The sequence below is a fragment of the Xiphophorus hellerii genome, chromosome 16 (genome assembly GCF_003331165.1).
Source record: "Xiphophorus hellerii strain 12219 chromosome 16, Xiphophorus_hellerii-4.1, whole genome shotgun sequence".
In the NCBI taxonomy this organism is placed as follows: Eukaryota; Metazoa; Chordata; class Actinopteri; order Cyprinodontiformes; family Poeciliidae; genus Xiphophorus; species Xiphophorus hellerii.
In genome coordinates this window covers 8971196-8991387 of record NC_045687.1, presented here as the reverse complement: position 1 = coordinate 8991387, position 20192 = coordinate 8971196, and the positions used below count along the sequence as shown (strand labels likewise).

Genomic DNA, 20192 nt, shown 5'->3' with positions numbered 1-20192 from the left:
ATTTGCTTTTTCTGTTGTAATAGTGCTTATGTGATGGAGCAGTGAATATCAAAACTACATTTGAATCACATTTGTTGATTTAATCAAAGTTAGATGGAATAGATGAACGAACACTATTAGTTCATCTAATCCATACAGATAAACAATTAAATAAATTAACATACAATGTCACAAACATTATCTGATCAGATTATCTATCATATACCATCGTGTTGATGTAATGTCTTAGTTTTTAGGTGAATATTTTAATTGTTACTCCTCTGAATTTGAAATAAAAGGTTGCAGCTTAAACATGATAAACATGCAAAAAAGGGGCTTATGCTAAACAGGAAAAAACAATAATCTAAAATACAAACATGAGTTTTTCAGAATATTTATATTAGGAGTAGTGACTCTGCTTTTCCTCTTGAAAGTACTTCACATATTTTCTATGGAGTTTAGGTCAGGTCAGTTTTTTGGCCAATCAAGAACATTGGGACAATGATTTACAAATTAATGTCAACATTTACTTTAATCTGAAAAGTGGACTTTGGACAATTCTTTCTAAACCGCGTTGAGATGCCGTTTATGTTCAGGTGTGTCTTAAGACTGGGTATATGTGGCAGCTGTAGTCCATGTTCTGATACATCTGTAGGTGGTGTGTCTTGAAGTAGTGACTCTCGCTACAGTCCACACCTTCTTCCCAAACTTCTGACTATGTTTTACTTTACTATCCTCTTAAATATCCCCTGATGCCCATTCTACACAATGTTTTCTTCCACTCAACTTTCCATCGATATACAGTAGCTGGATCCTGCACTCTGCTTCTTTGGCAATAACCTTTTGTGTTTTTTATATTTTTTGTGGAGGGCTTCAACAATTGTTGACTGGACAACTATCTGGTTCATAATGTGACATCTCTATAATTTGACAACTATTTTTTAATCGATATTTTTGATTTGCTCATTTTTATGTCTTCAATACCGCTAAGCCAAACATCAAAATTAAAATACATTTGAAATTTATGATTTTGCATTTAATGATTATTCATGATACACTTTGTATTTTTCATTGAGTTACCAAGATAAATTCCCCTTTCTATTTATGAAGTTATCCTTTAATATTTATTAGAAATCCCAACAGTCCTTTTAAAGGCTAACCTCCTCCAGCACATGGTTGCAACAAACCTTTTAATCTTACCACGGAGACAGTGCATATGTCAGCTGTGCCACTCATTTATTAAAAACAACAACAACAACAAAAAAAACAGGATCATAATAAAATTCCCCACTGTGTGAACACTCACTTTGGCTCCGTCTCTGTCTAAAATGAAATAGAGCTCTTCCGTCTAACCACCTGCTCCATCCCCAATGTGGCATACAACGACTAACTTTTGGACAAAGATTTACCTGAGAGAGTCATCCAGTTGTCACATGGTCGTAACTAATTTCTGCTGAGAAGTTGTGACAGCATAAATCCCTAGTTTCAGCTTCAGAAACGACACCGTAAATTTGACAGAAAACCAACTATGAAATACTATTGCTTTCAACGCACCACAAAACACAGACCAGCACCTTTTCTAGATCTATTTTCTCGCTCTTCCAACGAGGTAGAAAATACATAAAAAAGATTCACTATGTTCACTAAGTAGGGGACATTAAAAGTAATTTCAGGAGAAGTGTGACTAATTACCAAATATAATAGAATATAATAGAAATATCTTTTATTGTCCCACTGTGGAGAAACTCAAGTGTACCGGCAGCAGGTTACAGATAAATGGAAACATGCACATTTACACTACGGTAAAAGCAGTTCCCTGGATGGTCAGTATGGTGGATCTGCGCCTGCAGAAATCCTCTGCCAGCTCCTTAATTTTCACCATGTTCATCATGTTCACCCTCAGCATGTGGAGAACAATAAGTTTTTCTTAATTGTACTATACAGCATTATTTTAATATGACCGTTAAAAAGTGATGACACATCGATATGTCATAAAAAAAACCAATGAAGGATTTTGAACCGATGCAAAACATAAAAAATTCTATTGCTACATATTTCTTACCTCCAGGAAAAAGAAAGCCTTATCAAACAACCAAGACTAAGGTCCTGAAGCTAACTTGTTAAAAATAAATGAGACATTCTGTCCTTGGTTAGACTGTGAACACTATTTATAGGGAACTTTAAAAATAGTTTAAAAGAAAAAGCAAAGTAAGCAAGGACTCACTTGACAGCAGTTTGTAGATAAAAGTGGTCTCATATACAAAAGATAATTCAACATCAAACAGAAAGCTAGAGATTACTCTTGTGGCTTCTTAGAATTATAATTTTAGATGAAAATGTTTCTCTAAAAATAATTTGCTACATTTTCAGCACATCGATCTTTGTCAAAGGTCTGCCATCATCTGTTTCCTTCTGTAGATAATCAGTGATCTATATCTGTATGAAATGAACACACAAAAACACATAATTTTTAACCTGCTATCTTGCTGACATATAAACTACAAATTGAAACTCAAAGCCAACAAGTTAGGTGCTGGCGTGCAACATTTCTGCAAAATCAGAAGTGTCATGCCATCACTATCTGGTTCAATGCAATTTATCAAGGCCAAAGTCAGCATTGTTGTGTACAATAACATTGTAGAGCACCTCATAGAGCTTGGTCTTGAGGAAGACAAACTTCTTACAATCACCACTTAATTTCTTCCAAGCCATTTTAACCTGATACAGTACTTAGAGCAAAAGGAGGCCTGACCAAGTATAGAGTCCATACATGGTACAGTATATACACATAGTTTTAAGTTGACCAAATTTATCTTTGGAAAATTTTAATTTTCTGACAAATCATATTTTTGGTTCTCATTAGCTATAGTTGTCTCTGTGTGTGTATATATACTGTATATATACTGTATATATAAGATAAGATAAGATAAGATAAGATAAGATAAGATAAGATAAATCTTTATTGTCATTGTCACAAGAACAACGAAATTTAAAAAGTATATATATATATATATATATATATATATATATATATATATATATATATATATATATATATTATATATAATATATATATATATATTAGTTTGCTTTTGGGTTTGTCTGAATTCCAGATCGTCTGTGCTGAGGACTTTTACCACACAGCACAATAATAACGGGCTGTAAGGGGTTGTAATTAGAGCTATCGCACAGCCCTCTCTCTCTCTCTCTCTCTCTGTCCTACTGTTCCTCTCTCCCCCAATTTCTATCACGGTGTCTGCTTTGTCTTTCTCACCTCCTCTCCGTCTGTTTTTAACGCGCTCGGTGGACTGAGGCTGCCTCAGAGGTATCTGACTCCCTCCAGCATATCTTTGGGCACAGCTTTAAAAATGCTCTTTTGCAACTTGCTTCAGTCCGCTGCCCTTCGGATGTCTTAACTGCCTCTTTGCATCTTTTCGTTTTACTTCAACGTGAGAATATAACGTACACGGTGGCACTGAGCTTTTACGCATGGAGGTTGGAATCAGTCTGTCAGAATTTACGCAGAACTGCTACTGAAGATGCAACCGGGTTTATGAGACCTTTTAAGGGCTTGAAGAAGGGCTTTAAAAGAAAGCAACGATGCGAGGGACTGAGTTGCTGCTCGGCTACTTTCTGGTGAAAGTTCTGGTGTGTGACGCGCAGGGCGAGCTGGATCAAACCGCGGATGACTTCATGATAGTAACCGGGTTCAACGAGTCAGCGGAGGGGGAGAGCGCATCCACGGAGACCCCGCACACGGAGGAGAAGTGTCGTGGCTATTACGACGTGATGGGTCAGTGGGACCCGCCGTTCGTGTGCAGGACGGGCAGCTACCTGTACTGCTGCGGAACCTGTGGCTTCAGGTTCTGTTGTGCGTTCAAAAATTCCCGGCTGGACCAGACCACCTGTAAGAATTACGACACCCCGCCGTGGATGACACCCGGCAGACCCCCGCCAAAAGTGGACGTGGCGCTGGAGTCCGCCAAGGATAAAACCAACCTCATCGTCTATGTCATCTGCGGGGTCGTGGCCATTATGGCACTTATAGGGATTTTCACCAAGCTCGGTTTGGAAAAGACGCACCGTCCAAACAGAGACAATATGTCAAGGTACGCAATTCAGATCTAGAGGTGTGTGTGAATAAATTAGATTGTCAGTACGACGAAAAGCCAAACAACTATTTTGTAAGCTGAAATATTTTGGTTTTAGCCAAACCAAAACTTGGCCTTTTTGGAAAGACTGATTTGAAGCCAGCCGCCAAAGATCATTGCTAAAGAAGCTGACGGTTCAGAGTGCTGCATATTGCAAACAGATTACCATTGGGAAGTTAAGTGGAAGAAAGAAGTGAACAGTTAACCACAATACGGAGAGAATTGTGAAGCAAAGCTCATTCAAGAGTTTGATGGAGATTCAATAAGAGGTTTGAAGTTGGATTCAAAGATTCAAGAGCCACAAAACTCAACCATTTTAAAACTGATTTTATCTGTAGTTCCTACTAAACAAAGTCTATGTTAAATAAATTATTCTACTTTAAAGTAACAAGGAACAAATGTTTTTGAGTGGTTAACAGTGTGATATTGAAAACAAATAAACATGAAGCCATCTTCAAATCTTACATAAAAATTGATCATTGATACTTACATGCCATGTAATGTAGATTTACTAAAGCTCTTACAAAAATAACACATTCAAAATTTACTCTTTTTTTAGTGGTCAGTCTCTCCACACATTTAAAAAAAAATGCCTAACTTAAAGCAGATTTAAACAGATTCCTCAAATACTGCATACAGACAATGCGATCAATTATGAAATATTTGCATCCTTACAATTTCTTAATAAAATGCTGTGTTTGTGACACATGCGAACCTGTGAATTTATATTTTATTAGAATTACACAAACATTTACTTATTGTTTAGCTGATGGAGACGTACCCCGTGTCGTCATTGCAGACTCTAAATATTACAAATCTATTAAAACAAACTGCATTCCAAAATTCGAGTTCAGAAGTGTTGCAGACTGCAACAAAATATGATCGTTGATAGAGCAGGTTCGATTCTTTATAACCTGTTAGGCATTTGAAAGTAAATAAATGTAATAATTATTTATGATGGAAGGACCAATCAGATTATTACATGGTCTTAAAGACTAGATTTGAACAGCAGACACTGACCTGAGTCCTGAGTAATTCCCCAGCCATCATGTGCTTTTTGTAATAACGCTCTTTGTCATGAGGGGGAGACAACAGTTCCAAACATGTCTATAGTGGTCATCTTTCTAAAGTATGCCCAACAGCGCAGTGAAGTGGAGAAACACATTTTTGTCCTTTAAAATCACAATTTGGTGATGACGAGTGGAGTTAGAGGAACCCAACTTCTTCTTGGTTTCGTTTTTACTTCGAGGTAATCAGAATATTTGAGGATCGTGTTTACTTAGAGAGGTATAAGTATGATAAGGAAGCTCTTTAGTAATTTGATGGACAGTACTGACAGAATAATAATGGGAAAAACGTTTTTATAAAATAACATTTGCAACCACTGATTATTTCATAGTTATGTGAAACATAGCTGATATTTACAACTCAACTTACCACAAATGACAAACTTATGTGGTATGAAGCTTTATTAGGAACAGAGAAGACTGAAAGAAACCTACAGCTAAGTTGCATTATATAAACCAAATATCCTCTATAGAGTCATGGTAAACATCTACTTGTTTCCATGGAATATAAACAGGAAATATGCTGCTAGTGCTGCTAATCATATGCACTTAAGTAATGAGTAGCATGTGTGATCAGTACAATAAAAGCAATGGGAACTTTCTGATCTGGAACATAGGCTTGTGTTACCACAATGTCAGGAGGGAAAGACAACACAGATTACCTTAAAGGAGCAACCATTCCTGTACAGCCATCTTGGATAGGTTAAGAAGATATTTGCCAACTATTTGAAGTCCAGCATTTACAATTAAAAATATTATTTATGAAACAAAATATTTTGTGCAATTGGCAGTCATCCCAGGAGTAGACATCTTAGAAAATTCACCTAAAGATCAGACTGTGCATTGCTCAGAGAAACTGCAGGAGCCCAAGAGACTCTAAAGGTTTAAGTTGATAGCATGTTAAATTTTAATGCACAAGACAAAATAAATAGACAAAGACTGATTGAGTATGGGTGGCTTCGAAGGGTTTTCAAGAACAATATGCTTCTTTTGTAAAAAGAATATGACAGCGTAACTTGTACGTTTGCTAAGTTGCATCTGAAATTAACCACATGACTTGACAAATATCAATAAATACCTCATACTAATTTTGAACCAAATTGATGGTAGGCTGAAGATTTGGGCTCTTTTGCAGCTACCGGGTTCCAGCACTTTGCAGTAACTGAGTCGACCATGAACTCTGTATTAACATACTAGAAGTTTGAAAGGAAGGTCAACACTATTAGAGGTTTCATAGTCTTTATTTTTAATGTTTAATTTTCTGTGGTGGGCAGCAGACAGAGTTTTTCTGCATTTATGTACATAATTACAACCTCTCTTAAAGTATTCTTTATCTCTTCAGAGCTCTTGCACATGTGATCCGCCATCCTGCTTCAGAAGATACAGATGACATTGGTCTGAGTCAACACTATGAGAACCTACAAACAAGATTGGCACTTGACAATTTCCGTAAGTAGTGGACCTGCTGCCATACAGATTCTGAAAAGGCAATGAGCTCCTCTAAGTGTATTTGTTTGGGAGCACCATGCTTTCGGTGCTCTTGATCCATTATTACTTCTCAGTCTTTTTTATTAGTTCAGACAAATTATGTTTGTATGAAAACCACAAGCAGAAAATCTGGCAGGGAATTAAACAGAATCCATGACTTGCAGTTTACTTTAATCTCAGAATGGATGCAAAAACATGTCGATCAAGTCTTTTGATTGTCTTATAGAAAAAAAAAACTCAACTTACTTTGTGCACTTATTGAAAATCTGAAGCCAGATTTCTCAACAAACACAACTAGGCAGCCAATACAATACAATACAATTTAGGGAAAAGCAGTGCAGACATCATAATCATACATAAGAGCAGGTTTTACCACAGTCTCTTTTCTGCCAGGCAGACTGATGGGAAACTTAAAGTCTATATAATGGAAATAACATGGAACACACAGACAATATTTTTTACTTTCAATGAATATTTACAGTTTCAAGTACATGATTCTTTCTACTCTTAAGTGCATCATTTCTTTATTTTAACCATAACAGTGTTAAGTCCTTTATACTTTAGTCTAGATGTCTTATTCTATTTTGCGTTAAATTTATGCTTGATTGGCAAATTCTGCACACGCATTCCTGAGCAGCTGGAATTGTGTGAAACTACAAATGACAAATACAGTCTAAATCAGAATCAAAAACAAAAATGGTAACATTCTGGTTGAATATTGTACTCCATAAAATAGTAAAAACTAGAGTGAGGATGTAATTAGTTGTATTTGTGAATGAGATTAGAAAAGAGCCAATATTTTACTTAGAAGTTGAGCGAAATGTTAAGCTAATACCAACTACGGATAAATGTTAGATGATCGGGGCCTTAGATTTAAAAAAAAAAAAAGAATCATGTTTTGCAAATTAATTAATCTACTTGCCATGCTGTTATTAAAAAATAAACTTCCATCATTTATTATGCTTGCCATGCTAAATAATTTCAAAAGTTTGACAAAAGACAAGAAAAAACATTCACCAGTCATAAAATCTCTGACTGTTAAAAAATATTAGATAATCACCACACTGCAGATCTGATTGCCTCGCCTGAAATTTTCATCAAATCCAAAGTGATGGAAAAACAAAAACACCCAATCAAAAATCCTGAAGGCTGGTGAACGCATTAGTCATGCCATCAGAAATTACCAAGCACAGACACTAATTACCAGTGACAGCCTAGAACTCTTTCTTAGCCAATACTGTAGGCCACGGCCTCATGCATTTTAGTGCAGCCTTGTTCTTTCATTCATCAGCATCAACGCCTACACACACCTACAGTGATGTGCACATGCAGAGTTCTTTTTTTTTCTCTCCAATCTGCGCTGCCAATCTGCTGAAGAGTCCCACATGGTACAAATCCCATTTTTTCAACAATATCATTGAAAAGTGTTTTTTTTTTTCTTTTAAATACACAATCAAGCAGCACTTCTTTTTTGCCAAAAATTAAAACAATACTAGCCCATATGAACAAAAACAATCAAAACAAAATTATCTCTGGTTTAATTATTATGTCCTGGGTTTAGCGGAAATTTAAAGAAATTCTAGCTGCTATTTTATAAATAATAGTAATATTTTAATAATAATAAGTTTAATTATTTCAGGAGTCTGTATGTGAGTGTGTGTGTGCATGGTTGTTTGTCTGGATGGACAATGGATGCCATGCCTCTCGCTGAATGACAGCAGTAGATAGGCATCAGCTGGCATAAACAATGGATAGATAAAACCGTAGAAATAACATGTAAATTTTTCTATTTGTAAACAAACATCATCATCATCATCAACAACAAAAAAAACTACAGCCAAAAAATTTTACTTCAGTAAAGGCAAACCCTATTTACACAAATATTTGTAAATGCAAATAAAACAAAAATGATTTGTTATAAATGTGACGTGACAATTATTTAACTGCTAACAGGCATTATTTATGTTTATTTAAGAATTTATAACACTAAATAAATTAAGGATTTCATGACCTTGTCTTAGAGAGCCAGTTGAAGTTAGTTTGAATGCGTTTCAGTGGTACATTTGTTCTTTCGACAGCAATTCTTGGGAGGTTAGAAGGTAAGATGATATTTGTTTCCACACTGATCAATACTGTACTCAATACTGTACTGGTGTGCTTTCTAAAAATATAGACGAGTAGTAATTATTTTCTGGAGATACTTTATAGCAGGGACTTAGAGGCACAATCTTTGTTCATCATTCTTACAGAATGGACAACTGTCTTTAGACTTGAGTAATGCAGGTTTTATGAGTCATTCTAGTGCTGCCATGTTTACATCTGATCAGATACCCATCTACACGGAACAGCTGAGAGGTGGAGTATCTTTTTGCTCCAGGAGTCAGCCAGAGAGAACAAAGTCTTCACTCACTGCCATCTGTCCATCGATGTATGACAGGCCATTTTCTCACTTCTATATAGAGGCATATTACTGCTGCATAACCTTTGATGACAACTGAGAAAAAGATACTGAAAAATGTCTGTATGTGATATATAATCTAAAGGGAAGATAGTTGTAAGGTAAAGTTCAGCGTGGACAATTTAAACAGTGATTAAAAATTTATTTTTTTCTTCTAATTTTCTGATAACTTGTCATTTAAAAAGATTTAAGCTCCGTCTTCACTACAATGATAACTTATTAAATAGGTGCAACCACTGAAATACAAAGAAACAGTCTTCTAGCAATGTAAACATTGAGTCTGCATGTGGTTTGTACATGCACTCACTGGAAAAAATGGTGCAGAAATGTGTACCTATCTCTTTCTAGCACATAACTAATATCTAAAGCTGATCTAGGTATGTGCCCATATGAGCATTGGCCAAATATGTGCCAAATGAACTACAACATCTGTGTCCCTCTAAAGTTTCAAGGTGTATAATTGTTTCTGAACACAATATACGGCAGAATAATGACGTGGTGAACAAGAACTATCCCTGAATCTGGGTTACATGGATACATGACGGCGAACCATTCCTGGACTCATTTTAAAAACTTTTGATGACCATTTTTGAACTTTTCAATTATGCTGTTTTTTTGTTTTATATATCAAATTGCACCTTCAGTCCTAAATGCGACCAATGAAAAAAAAACTCCTGATTGGTTCCATCTGGAAAATTATAGTCATGAGGAATAAAGGTGAGCCGGCATCACAGAATGAGTCTGACATAGTGATATGATACAAAAGCAACAATTTGGGGTGGTGCATCAATTATTATGTTGGATTTATGCCTTGACTTTGACTGGGACCTTCTACTACATGACTGTGCTTTGATCTAAACCAGATCTATTGCAGATCTGTCTGTATATTTAGGGTCATTGTCCTGTGGAAAGGTCAATCTCAACCCGGTTTAAGGTTTTCTTCCAGACCCAATTAAGTAATTTTAGATGATGGATTAAACAATAATCTGGGAGATGCACAAACCCTGTAAATTGTTTTTTAACCTGAATTTGTTTTAGAATGTTTCATATCCCTGGCTTGTCAAAAGTTTTCCTTTGTAACAAAATGTGAACAAGATTGAGTAGTACAGGGTAATGTGTTGGAAGCACTTAAGTCACTTGGACAGCCAGCATAAGAATTCTGACACAGAGCTTGACCAAATAGCACTGGGCATAAACAAAATGCCTAACACATTGCTCTGTATGCTGCTGAGTCATAGACCAATTCCTCAAGACGCAAAGTTCTAAAGTCAGGCGATATTGACTAGAAGAAAGAAAAAAACATCATCTTAATTACAAACTTGAAAGAAGTCGCCTGTAAATTAGAGGTCCTTTCTCCTTGTTCTATTTATTGCACAGTATTCAACTCCCAAAATACCCCCTTAAATATTTTATGAGATTCAGGGGAGGTGTTAGTGTCTTAAGTGTAAACCTGTTTATTTTCTCCATCGCTCATGGAATCTTCAATCTCACAAGTCTCCAAAAGTGGCCTTCTTTTCCCCCAAACAGCTGACACAAAGCTGCCAACACTGTCAGATAAATATTAGACATAAACAATTTCATACAAGATGTTCTCAGAAACAAGTCAGGCTATAAAAAGATCAAGTCACAAAAATATTATGAACAACTTTTCTAAGGCATTTGATAACAGATGGTAGTTGTTTAGATAATTTTGCTTATAAGCGTGTACAGTAGTTTTGATTGTAACGGGAGGATAAGTGTTCGAGTGGCTTAGCTCACAATGAATTTTTGTGGAGATGACCTGAAAATAGTTGAAAAAAATAAAATAAATAACTCGCACAGAAGGAAACTGGAGGAACATGCACCACTATTTTTTCTTATTTTAAAATCATGCATCCAAGCTTTTTGGCAAAGATGTGGAATAGAATAAAAATACTGGTTAAATAATTTAGAAATCATGTATTACTTTGTGTCCTAAAGAGGATTAAAACTGTCATTTTAAAGAGAACAGACCAAATGAGAGCCTGTGTTCATGGCCCACTTACTAATGAAATGGAAACAGGTCAGTAAACTCAAAAAATAACCTGAAAATTTAACACAGATAGGATAGATGTCTGTTTTTAAATAAAAAGGTCACAGGACTTGTGATAAAATCTTTAGTGTGGGTGAGATTGTATTGATTAGATTATACGGCATTGTTGATCATGAAACTTCAGACCAAGAATTGTTTACAGCCAAGAGTTGCTCTTTTTGCACCAAAGCTGAGTTCACTTAAGTTTGTGATGCATTCAGAATAGAGAAAAGCCTCAACAAACGTAACACAGAGGTTGTGCTTTGAAAAAGGTAGCGAAGCTGAGAGTGGCTTGTCCTACATATTTTATTATGAGCTTTGGTTAATGATGGAAAGAAAAAAATATTGTGAACATTAGAAGCTAAAATTAGTTATGTGCAGGACAGATGATAGTGTAGTAAATAAATAAAATAGGACTGACAGAGAGAAGCTGCTGTGATACAACAGCATAGGAGACACCATTTGTCAAGGTGTGGTGAGAAGATTGTTAAAAATGTCCCTTACATTATTTTGTAAGACTGCATTGATAATTTGAGACTTTCCAAATTAATTAGCACATTATTAAAGTTTCTTGCTGACCAAAAGGGAATAAGAGCCTAATTAACCTATTTTCTTTATTAGTAATCTGTTTTTAATCAGAGCACTTTCTAGACCAAAGATTTTTGGACTCAGCTTCTTTATAACTTTGCAAAGATATCAACAATAATAGTGAGACCTTGCTGCTTGCTGTTAACTAACTGATTGGTACCCTTTCTGATCCCACACGGCTCCTAAGCTGTAACACACAATACCATTAGTGAAACAGATCCAATTTTGTATTTAGGAAGAGATGTGAACTGTTTGTTGTTGTTGTTTTAATCTATTACCACATTGATCATTGGTTCAAAACAAACACCGTGTTGGTATGCAAGGTGATCTATAGTGCCAGTTTAAATTGTGCCAAAACGTTTATTACCAATTTTGTAAGGTAACATCAGTCCTGTAGCAGTATGCCTTGGACACACTGGCAAAGAGGGAGCACAGGTGTTTACTGATAATCCTTTAAGTCATGTTATCCATAAGGAAATAGGTGACAATAGCATCCAGAAGAACTGTGGTTCCTGTGCTTGCAGAAGCAAAAATGTGAAATTCAGACAGATTATGGAGAAGGACAACTTGGGATAAGTTGTCAAAGTCGCAACTTGTTCCATTTTCAGAAAATGGGATCAGAGAGTTCTTGAACTCGCTGAGAAATCTCACTCTGTGCTGTCAAACTCCAATCTTCTAGGGACAATGTCCTGCAAACTTTAGAAGTGTCGTTGGTTCAACACACCAGCAACACTTATTAAATCAGTAAGAACTATACAACTTGAATCAGGTTGAAGATGTAAATTACCCATTTGAGTCAGGTGTGTTAGGCCAGGACACATCTTCAAACTTGCAGGACAAAACTTGCTCTAGGATGTTGGAAAGGAGGTTCCAACAAATCATAAAACCTCTGAAGAGCTCTCTCAGGAAGAACAGTGTGTTCCATGCAACAGTGGATCTTTACCTGGAACTGCTGGAAGGGTCATAGAAGCTTATTTGTCCAGTTCATACAGGTTGAACCTGTTTCTTTAACCTTAATTCTTTATGGACTCAACAAGGAAATATGTGTCAGAGCTTTTGGTTCACATTGTCACAACTACATCAAACAGTTGCCACAGTCTTGCATGCTGTATATCTGTGGTGCCAATCTTCTTTTAAACTACACTCCAAAGGTTATCTATTGGTTTGAGAACTGGTGGCTGTGTAGGCCATTGGAACACAGTGAACTCATTCCTGAGCTTAGGAAAACAAGCCAAGCCAACTTTTATTTAAAAGCACTTTTAAAGCAGCAAAAGTGAACAAAATAAAAAATCTCAAACAAGTGTGAGATGATTTCTGCTTTGTGGCAGATGGGTACACTGATCACACTAACTTGTCGAGAAAACTGTGGAGATGGTCAGCAATATCGCTAACACAAAATGTGTCAGAAAATATCCCCTACAGCGTTGCATCACCAGCTGCAGCCACTGGCAGGCCTTGATCCATACTTTCATGTTATTTATGCCAGATTCTGACTCTACCATCTAAATGTTGTTGCTAAAAATCAAGATTTATGTGACAACAGTCAGTTGGTCTATTATTTTCCATTATTGTGAGCTTGTGCAGGTTCACTTTCCTGTTATCTGCCAACAGTAATACCTGAGTGTGGTCTTTTTCTGCTTTAACCCGTCTAATTCAAGTTTCAGCATGTTGGGAAATTATTTTGAACAGTCTTGGTAGTAGTAAGTGGTTATTTGGACTGCTGTAGGATTTGTATCTTAAACAAGTCTGCCAATTCTCTTCTAACCGATTCGTCATAGTTGTGATTAAAAATCCCTGAAGATCAGCTGTTTCTGAAATATTCACACCAGCCTATCTGACACAAGAAAACTATAACACATTCCATGTCATTTAATTTTTTTTTATTCCCCATTCTGGTGTACTTCAACAAGTGGCCTTCACAATGCTGAGATGTCTAACTGCATGGAAGTGCTGCCATGCGAGTGGCTAATTTCCAATTTTTGTTTACAAGCAACTGAACAGATGTAACTAATGAAGTGACAGGTGTGTGCATGTTATTCGTTCATAGTCTGTATTCCAATTTCAACAATATACTGTACAGCTTCATTAGGCTTGTTGTTAGTGCAGCAGAACAATTTTGTTTGTCATGAAGAATCTATAATGGCACACAATTGAGTTGTTTAGTTACCAGTAACTGCTGAACAAAACTAGTTTTTGATATTGAAATGTATTTTTTTATTATGTCTGCTTAAGCTAACCTCTACCCAGAATCCATCTCTGCAGCAAGTCCTGAGTAGAAAAAAATTATTACTTATCACACGTCTTATCATTAATACGTTGCTAAAAATTTTTGTTTCATATCACATTTTCTTACCTGATACCAGCAGGTCTGTTGTGGAGTCCCTAAGGAGCCATGTGTAATTTAAAATGTTAAACTATTCTTCATTAAACTGAGAAGAGAGGACACTCTGAACATCTGTTCCTTCTGCCATGCCAGGGAGGCAGGGTACCAGTCTATTTGCTGTATACCCCTTAATTTACCAGATGTCTACTATAGGATTAGTTCAGTGCGACAAAGACCAGTCAAGATTTTCCAGCTGGGTCTCCAAAGAAGCCTTCTTCAGGAAAATGTGACACTGTCAAATAAGAAAAATGTAAATCATTTTGAAATATGAGTACAAAATTACTGAGGTACTCATAATGTAACCAATGGGATAGAATCAATTTTAGTCCTGCACCTGCCGGACATGCTGGAGGATGTTTTGTTAAGAATTGTGCTTCTCTTCTTTTAGACAGCAATCAGATGAACAATGTGGCCCAGTCTCCAACTTTGGTAGGTCAGCCATATCCAGCAGTGGGACAGATTACCAGCCCATATGAACAACAGACCCCACTCAAGGATCTCAACAAGTACAACACTCTGAAGGCTGTGGGTAAGTAGTAGTTTATTATGTGAAACAAAAAAACAACAGCTGTGATTTATCTGTTGATATAATTAGGGAGATGTTACATGCTTTCTAAGAAAATGTTGATACATAGATTAATAAAGTCATCTGCCTTGGATGATGTGTTAGACAAGTGAACTGCAAGAACATTTAATGTGATTTATTTTGCCGTGTATTTGTGCACAAGGACAACATTTCTCCAAAGTACAAATGCAGTTTATTTAAAGCCTTGGAGTTGAGTCTTTGCTTTGCAGCAGTCTTTGTAAATTAATCCATAGTCCATCAATGTCAGGATAGAAAGAAACAGAGAGCTTATTTATAGTAGCAGGTTTGTGCTAATTTGAAGTCTGCCATCAAGAATCATCCGAACAAAATAACATCTACATCTCCATGACTCAGTAAGCCACTCGATCTTTTTTTTTCTTTACATTTGGATACTGTCGATTTAGAGCTTTAAACATGAAGATACAGAAATGTATTAATAATAGAATAAGTTAATAGAATAAAGTACTAATTAGGTCAAGGATTTTAAGATACTTGGAAACTGTTCAATTGCAAAATATTTAAAAATATCTTTCTCTAAATGTTAGATATGGGGGAAGTTGTATTACATTCTCAATCCACAAAAATAGAGATGGTACTTGTTTTAACTGCCACGTAAGCAAATAGAACAGCACAGTAACCATCATAAACCGAAACAAAGTAGCTACTGTACCTATAGAGAAAGCATTTTGGCCAATATTATACCTGAATTTAAACAATGCTACCAAACCTAGTACATTGAGTTCAGTCTTCGTAAGTCTTACTCTAAACCCAATAAAATCTTGGAAGTGTTGAAATGTTCACACTAGCACCTCATCCGTATTTGTTGCCCATTCATCATAGTACCATCATAGAAACTGATTAGAAAGGAAAATGTTAAAAAAGCTTGATTCAGAGACAATGTATCATTATGCAGAGCATGTAAATGTTTGGAAAGTATGTCAGGATTTCCAACAGTGCTAACATTTTAATAATCTACGCATTAAAGAAATATGTACTTATGTAATTACTGAAGATTTACTCCTACAGTGAAGTTCAAAAGTATTATGTATTTGAAGTTTTGCACTTTTTGTCATGTTGCATCCACAAACTTCAGACATCCTTACATGTAAGTTAATGGGTCCATGAGGACACTGCTGACAGTTAAGGTGGTGGAACTTCATTAGGTAAACCAACTCATAGTAGCACATAATTGTAAAGAGAGAGAAACATGATACATTGTTTTCAATATTTTGTACAAATAAAAATTTGAAAAGTGTGTCTGTGCATGTGTTTAGCCATCATTAATCAATGGCCCTATTTCACAGAAGAAATATCTGCAAGGCTTTTGTGGATATATCTCAGCTTTGCTAATCTAGAAACTTTTTTTAACCTATTCTTTGCAAAGTAGCTTAAGCTCAGTCAGACTGGATGGGCAGCATGTGTGAGTGTTGATTTCTTTCTAGTATAGCTCTGGGCATTTGTTCATCTTTCAATAAGGGCATGAATTATACAATACGTTTTTCATGTTGAGATTAATTGAACAGAGCTGAGTGAGATGATCAAAGCTTGGGATATTGTTCTGTAACCCAACTCTAAAGGCAGATGGTTGTAGTGGGGTTTTTTTTAGAGGTAAAGAAGTAAAAGGGGCTGAATGGATAAAGCATGTTTGATCTTTTTATTAGGATATAAAATTAGGATATGAAATATACTGAAGACTTATGACTGTTATATGACAAAATGTGAAGTTCAGGGAGCATCTGTGCTTTTGCAGGGCACAGTAAGATGTGATACATGGTTCAGTTATTGAAGAATGACAGCTGAATAATAATCTTATCTTATTATTTCCCCATTTTTAGCAGAGAAAGCAAATGACAACTACCAAAGCAGCCGCAGGCAAGCGATTGAGATGACAGCCAAGGGTAGCCTTCCAATGGAAAGTGTGGATATGGAGCCAGAGCCTCCAAATCCTTACAGCCCACCCAGACAGCGTTCTATGAAGCACAGCGAACACAAGTACAAAAGCCACAGGAGCCACAGCTCCCAGTCACTGTCCCACATCTCCAACATAGCAGTCAGCCCAGGGGGGCTGAGATCCTGGCAAAGCAAAGACATGCTGGGGCTCCGACAGAGCTATGGCCAAATGAAGCCCAGCATCACAGAGAAAGAGTTACATAGCTCCCGCTACATGCCTCCACAACCTTACTTTGTCACCAACAGTAAGACAGAAGTGACAGTATGAGTGTCTGCCATATTCAGGCTCAAAATAAGCCTGAATTAATAATAAAGGGAAAAAAAAGAAATGCTGTAACTGCTGCCAGTGAGTGGGGTTGCAAGGAAACAGCATGGACTGTACTAAATGCATTTGTTTTGGAAGCGGGTAGAAAGATGCCATCTATAGCTGATGTGTACTGTGACAGGGCCCTGAGTATGTCGTTGAGCCTCATGGGGGCACTGTAATCAAAATGTCGTGTTTGATGCTCATATAATCTCACTACTAAAGCTGCAGAACTTACTTATCACATTGTTGGGATGTGAGACACTAATTACAGTCACAAGTACCTACTGAAATATTCAAGGAGACTGTACTGTATTTTCTAATGTGTAGTTGAAAGATAATCCAATCAAATTGAACTAGCCTGTGGCTGTTTATTGATTAAATGTGTCACCTGAAGGTTATGTCTAAAAAAAGACTTAGAAACTAATCCTAAACTAAGAGTGTGCAGGATTATTTTTTTCACATGGCTGTCATGTTCTAATTATGAGCCCTCTAAAGCATTACCTCAATTTGAAATGCAATTCACAACTTGCTAAACTATCACCTCATGCAGGAACTGTAGACATTTAAGGAAAACCCTTGTAATTGTTGATTTAAATAGTGTCACAAACATTGGAAAACTGGCGTGAAAGGTTTTGTGTTTGTTTGGAGAATTCCAGGTCTATCATAGTGTTCTTAAAATGTAAAGGACTCAGTCTGTAAATGTGCTATTGTTGATTTAAATGGCTCAACACACATTAAAAGGTCTGTTGAAAACTTGTGATTCTTGTGTCGCTTAAAAAAGATGTTTATTTTTGGTTTAAGATTGTCCAGCAGTTAAAATTGTTGGGTTTTAACAATAAAGAAAAATGCAAAAAAACATTGAAATTTTTGTATTCAGTAAATAAGTGTAATGCGTTATTACATGGGGAATGTAATTGTTTGAGGATTTGTTTTAGCAGCTTTGTTTATCCCTCTACTTTTGTTTTTATTGAATAATTTAAAATGTTGGAATTTTACTGCTTATTTCTTCTGTTTACATTCCGGTTCTCAATCATAACTGAAGTTTTATCAACCCTCTGGGAGCTCTGTCATTTTTAAAAAATGCCAGGAGACATTTTTGTTAATTAGCAAACCATGTTTCCAACCAACAAGGTTGTTCCCTTTGGAAATTAAATCAGCACAGTAACCCAGTTCAGTCAGACGGTGTGCAACAGCTGTGTGCTCGGTTCTGAAAGTCTTGACATTAGAGTAATAACTTAATAGAAAAAAAAACAGCTTTCAGAAAGTCAAATTGAGCCGGCATGTACACTGGAAGCAGAACTATGGAACTTGATATATACATGGTAATGGATTCATTATGTCACCATACCTATTGTGTCAAGACAGTATGAAAAACTTCATTTTATATGATATATATATATATATATATATAGTTTGTCATGTCTGCCCTCAACTTCATATGAACATACATCTTCTGAGCAAGACTGAAATCCTTGTCAATAATTTCTATAAAATTTTCTGTTTTATAAAACCAGGCAATTGGCTTGGCTGATTTCAATGGTTTGAAACACACGTCGTCTACTAAAGTGCTCAGCGGGAATCTATTTTACAGCAAACAAAAGCCTTAAATGTCAGACTGAAATTACTCCATTAATGGGTTCCACACTGCAGGTCATCTCTGCCAACAGGGTCAACAACAAGGCTCTTAAGGGTTTATCAAATCCACATTATCATGTCATATTTGTTGATCTGAACATAAATATTTAAAATGGTTTGCAATTATCTAACATTTATCGCATTTCTATACAATGTGTTAAGTGGCCATTCAGTAGAACAGGGAAAGCTTGTTTTGTGTTCCTATAATAAAAACAGTGAGAGGCTCTGATTGATGAGCTGTCAAGTCCTCTTGCTAAAACATTGAGAAATTAATAAAGCTTTTCCTTTCATGGGCTAGAGAGGTTTATTTGAGGCTTAAGATTCTTTCAACACAAAAAAATACCAGAACAAACTTTATGTTGGCTTGACAATTTCTATCTTAGCTTTTTTACTGTGGGCACAACAGGTGCATATAGACTCAAGTGAATAAAAAAAAATACAAATAAAATGCTCTCCTACCAGTTTTGGAAAAGTCTAAGCATGTCAAGCTCAAGCACAGTAGTTTTCTTCAAATCATGTTTTTGGGTCAGGCTTCTTAAGTGGGTCAGAGTGAAACTGTAAAGTCCCAGTGAAGGACAACATACATAAACCTCAAGTTTTGTTTTCCTATGAAAGTGGTTGCTTGCAATAGGAACACATGGCATACTGACACAAATAAAATTGAATGTTTGTATTTGCCTTCTATAGCAAATTAATTTGTTGACTCACATTTACAAGTTATGAAATTCAACATAATTGGTTCAGTACAATATAATGGCAGATCATAAGGAGTGCTAAGTAGAAAATATAGATAAATAACTGTCGTCATCAATGAAATATTAACATGACACAGCAAACATACTGTATTGATCACAGTGTCTTCCAAAGGTATTCATATATATTGAATAGTTCTACATTTTTTACTTTACAGCTACACAAATGCACAACTTTGCATTGGGTCATCATATGGAATCCTAATAAGATATGATAATGTTATTATAAGAATATGCTATGTTATTGTTGTATTTGCTTACAGGAACAAAGGACATAGACATATCAAAGTGGATATTGCCTGTTAGGATACAAGTTCACAATTTTTTACAAATGAAATCTAATTAAAAATATCCTCATCATATGTATATTTTTTGCTTTTTGGTAATGAAATACATAAAATCTGAGTCCCTTACTGCCCCACAAAGCTGAACTGGGTCATCATCTGCTCTGATCTTATACTTGATTACCAAACTGTGGCTAACTTCCAGTATCTTACAGATGTCAAGACAAAGCCATTTTATTCTCTCTCCTCCTAGAAAGCAGCAATTGACTGTGAGCTCCAACTGTTATTAATAGCCACTGCAGGGGTGTTGAGGTTCCTTGGCTGTCAACGCATGAGGCTGCACAAGGGTTCAGAACTGCGCCAAACAGCAGCACCTTAACAGTTGAAAGGCCACAGAGCAACTATGTTTTGGAAATATTTCTTAGATATAATTCCAAATTACACACAAATAGAACACTGTCCAACAATCCACCAGTGGATGGCAGTGTTGAATTAAAATGGCAGAGCTCTTACA

At 36.0% G+C, this 20192-nt stretch overlaps 1 protein-coding gene across 1 annotated transcript; it reads left to right on the top strand.

The window, feature by feature from the left end:
- The first annotated feature begins 3229 nt into the window (after positions 1–3229).
- On the top strand, positions 3230–18871 carry shisa9b (shisa family member 9b). The gene is made up of 4 exons (XM_032588627.1): positions 3230–4088; positions 6540–6646; positions 14553–14693; positions 16586–18871. The coding sequence occupies exons 1-4, from the start codon at positions 3580–3582 to the stop codon at positions 16966–16968; spliced, it is 1140 nt and encodes a 379-aa protein (XP_032444518.1). The 5' UTR covers positions 3230–3579; the 3' UTR covers positions 16969–18871.
- The last annotated feature ends 1321 nt before the right edge of the window (positions 18872–20192 follow it).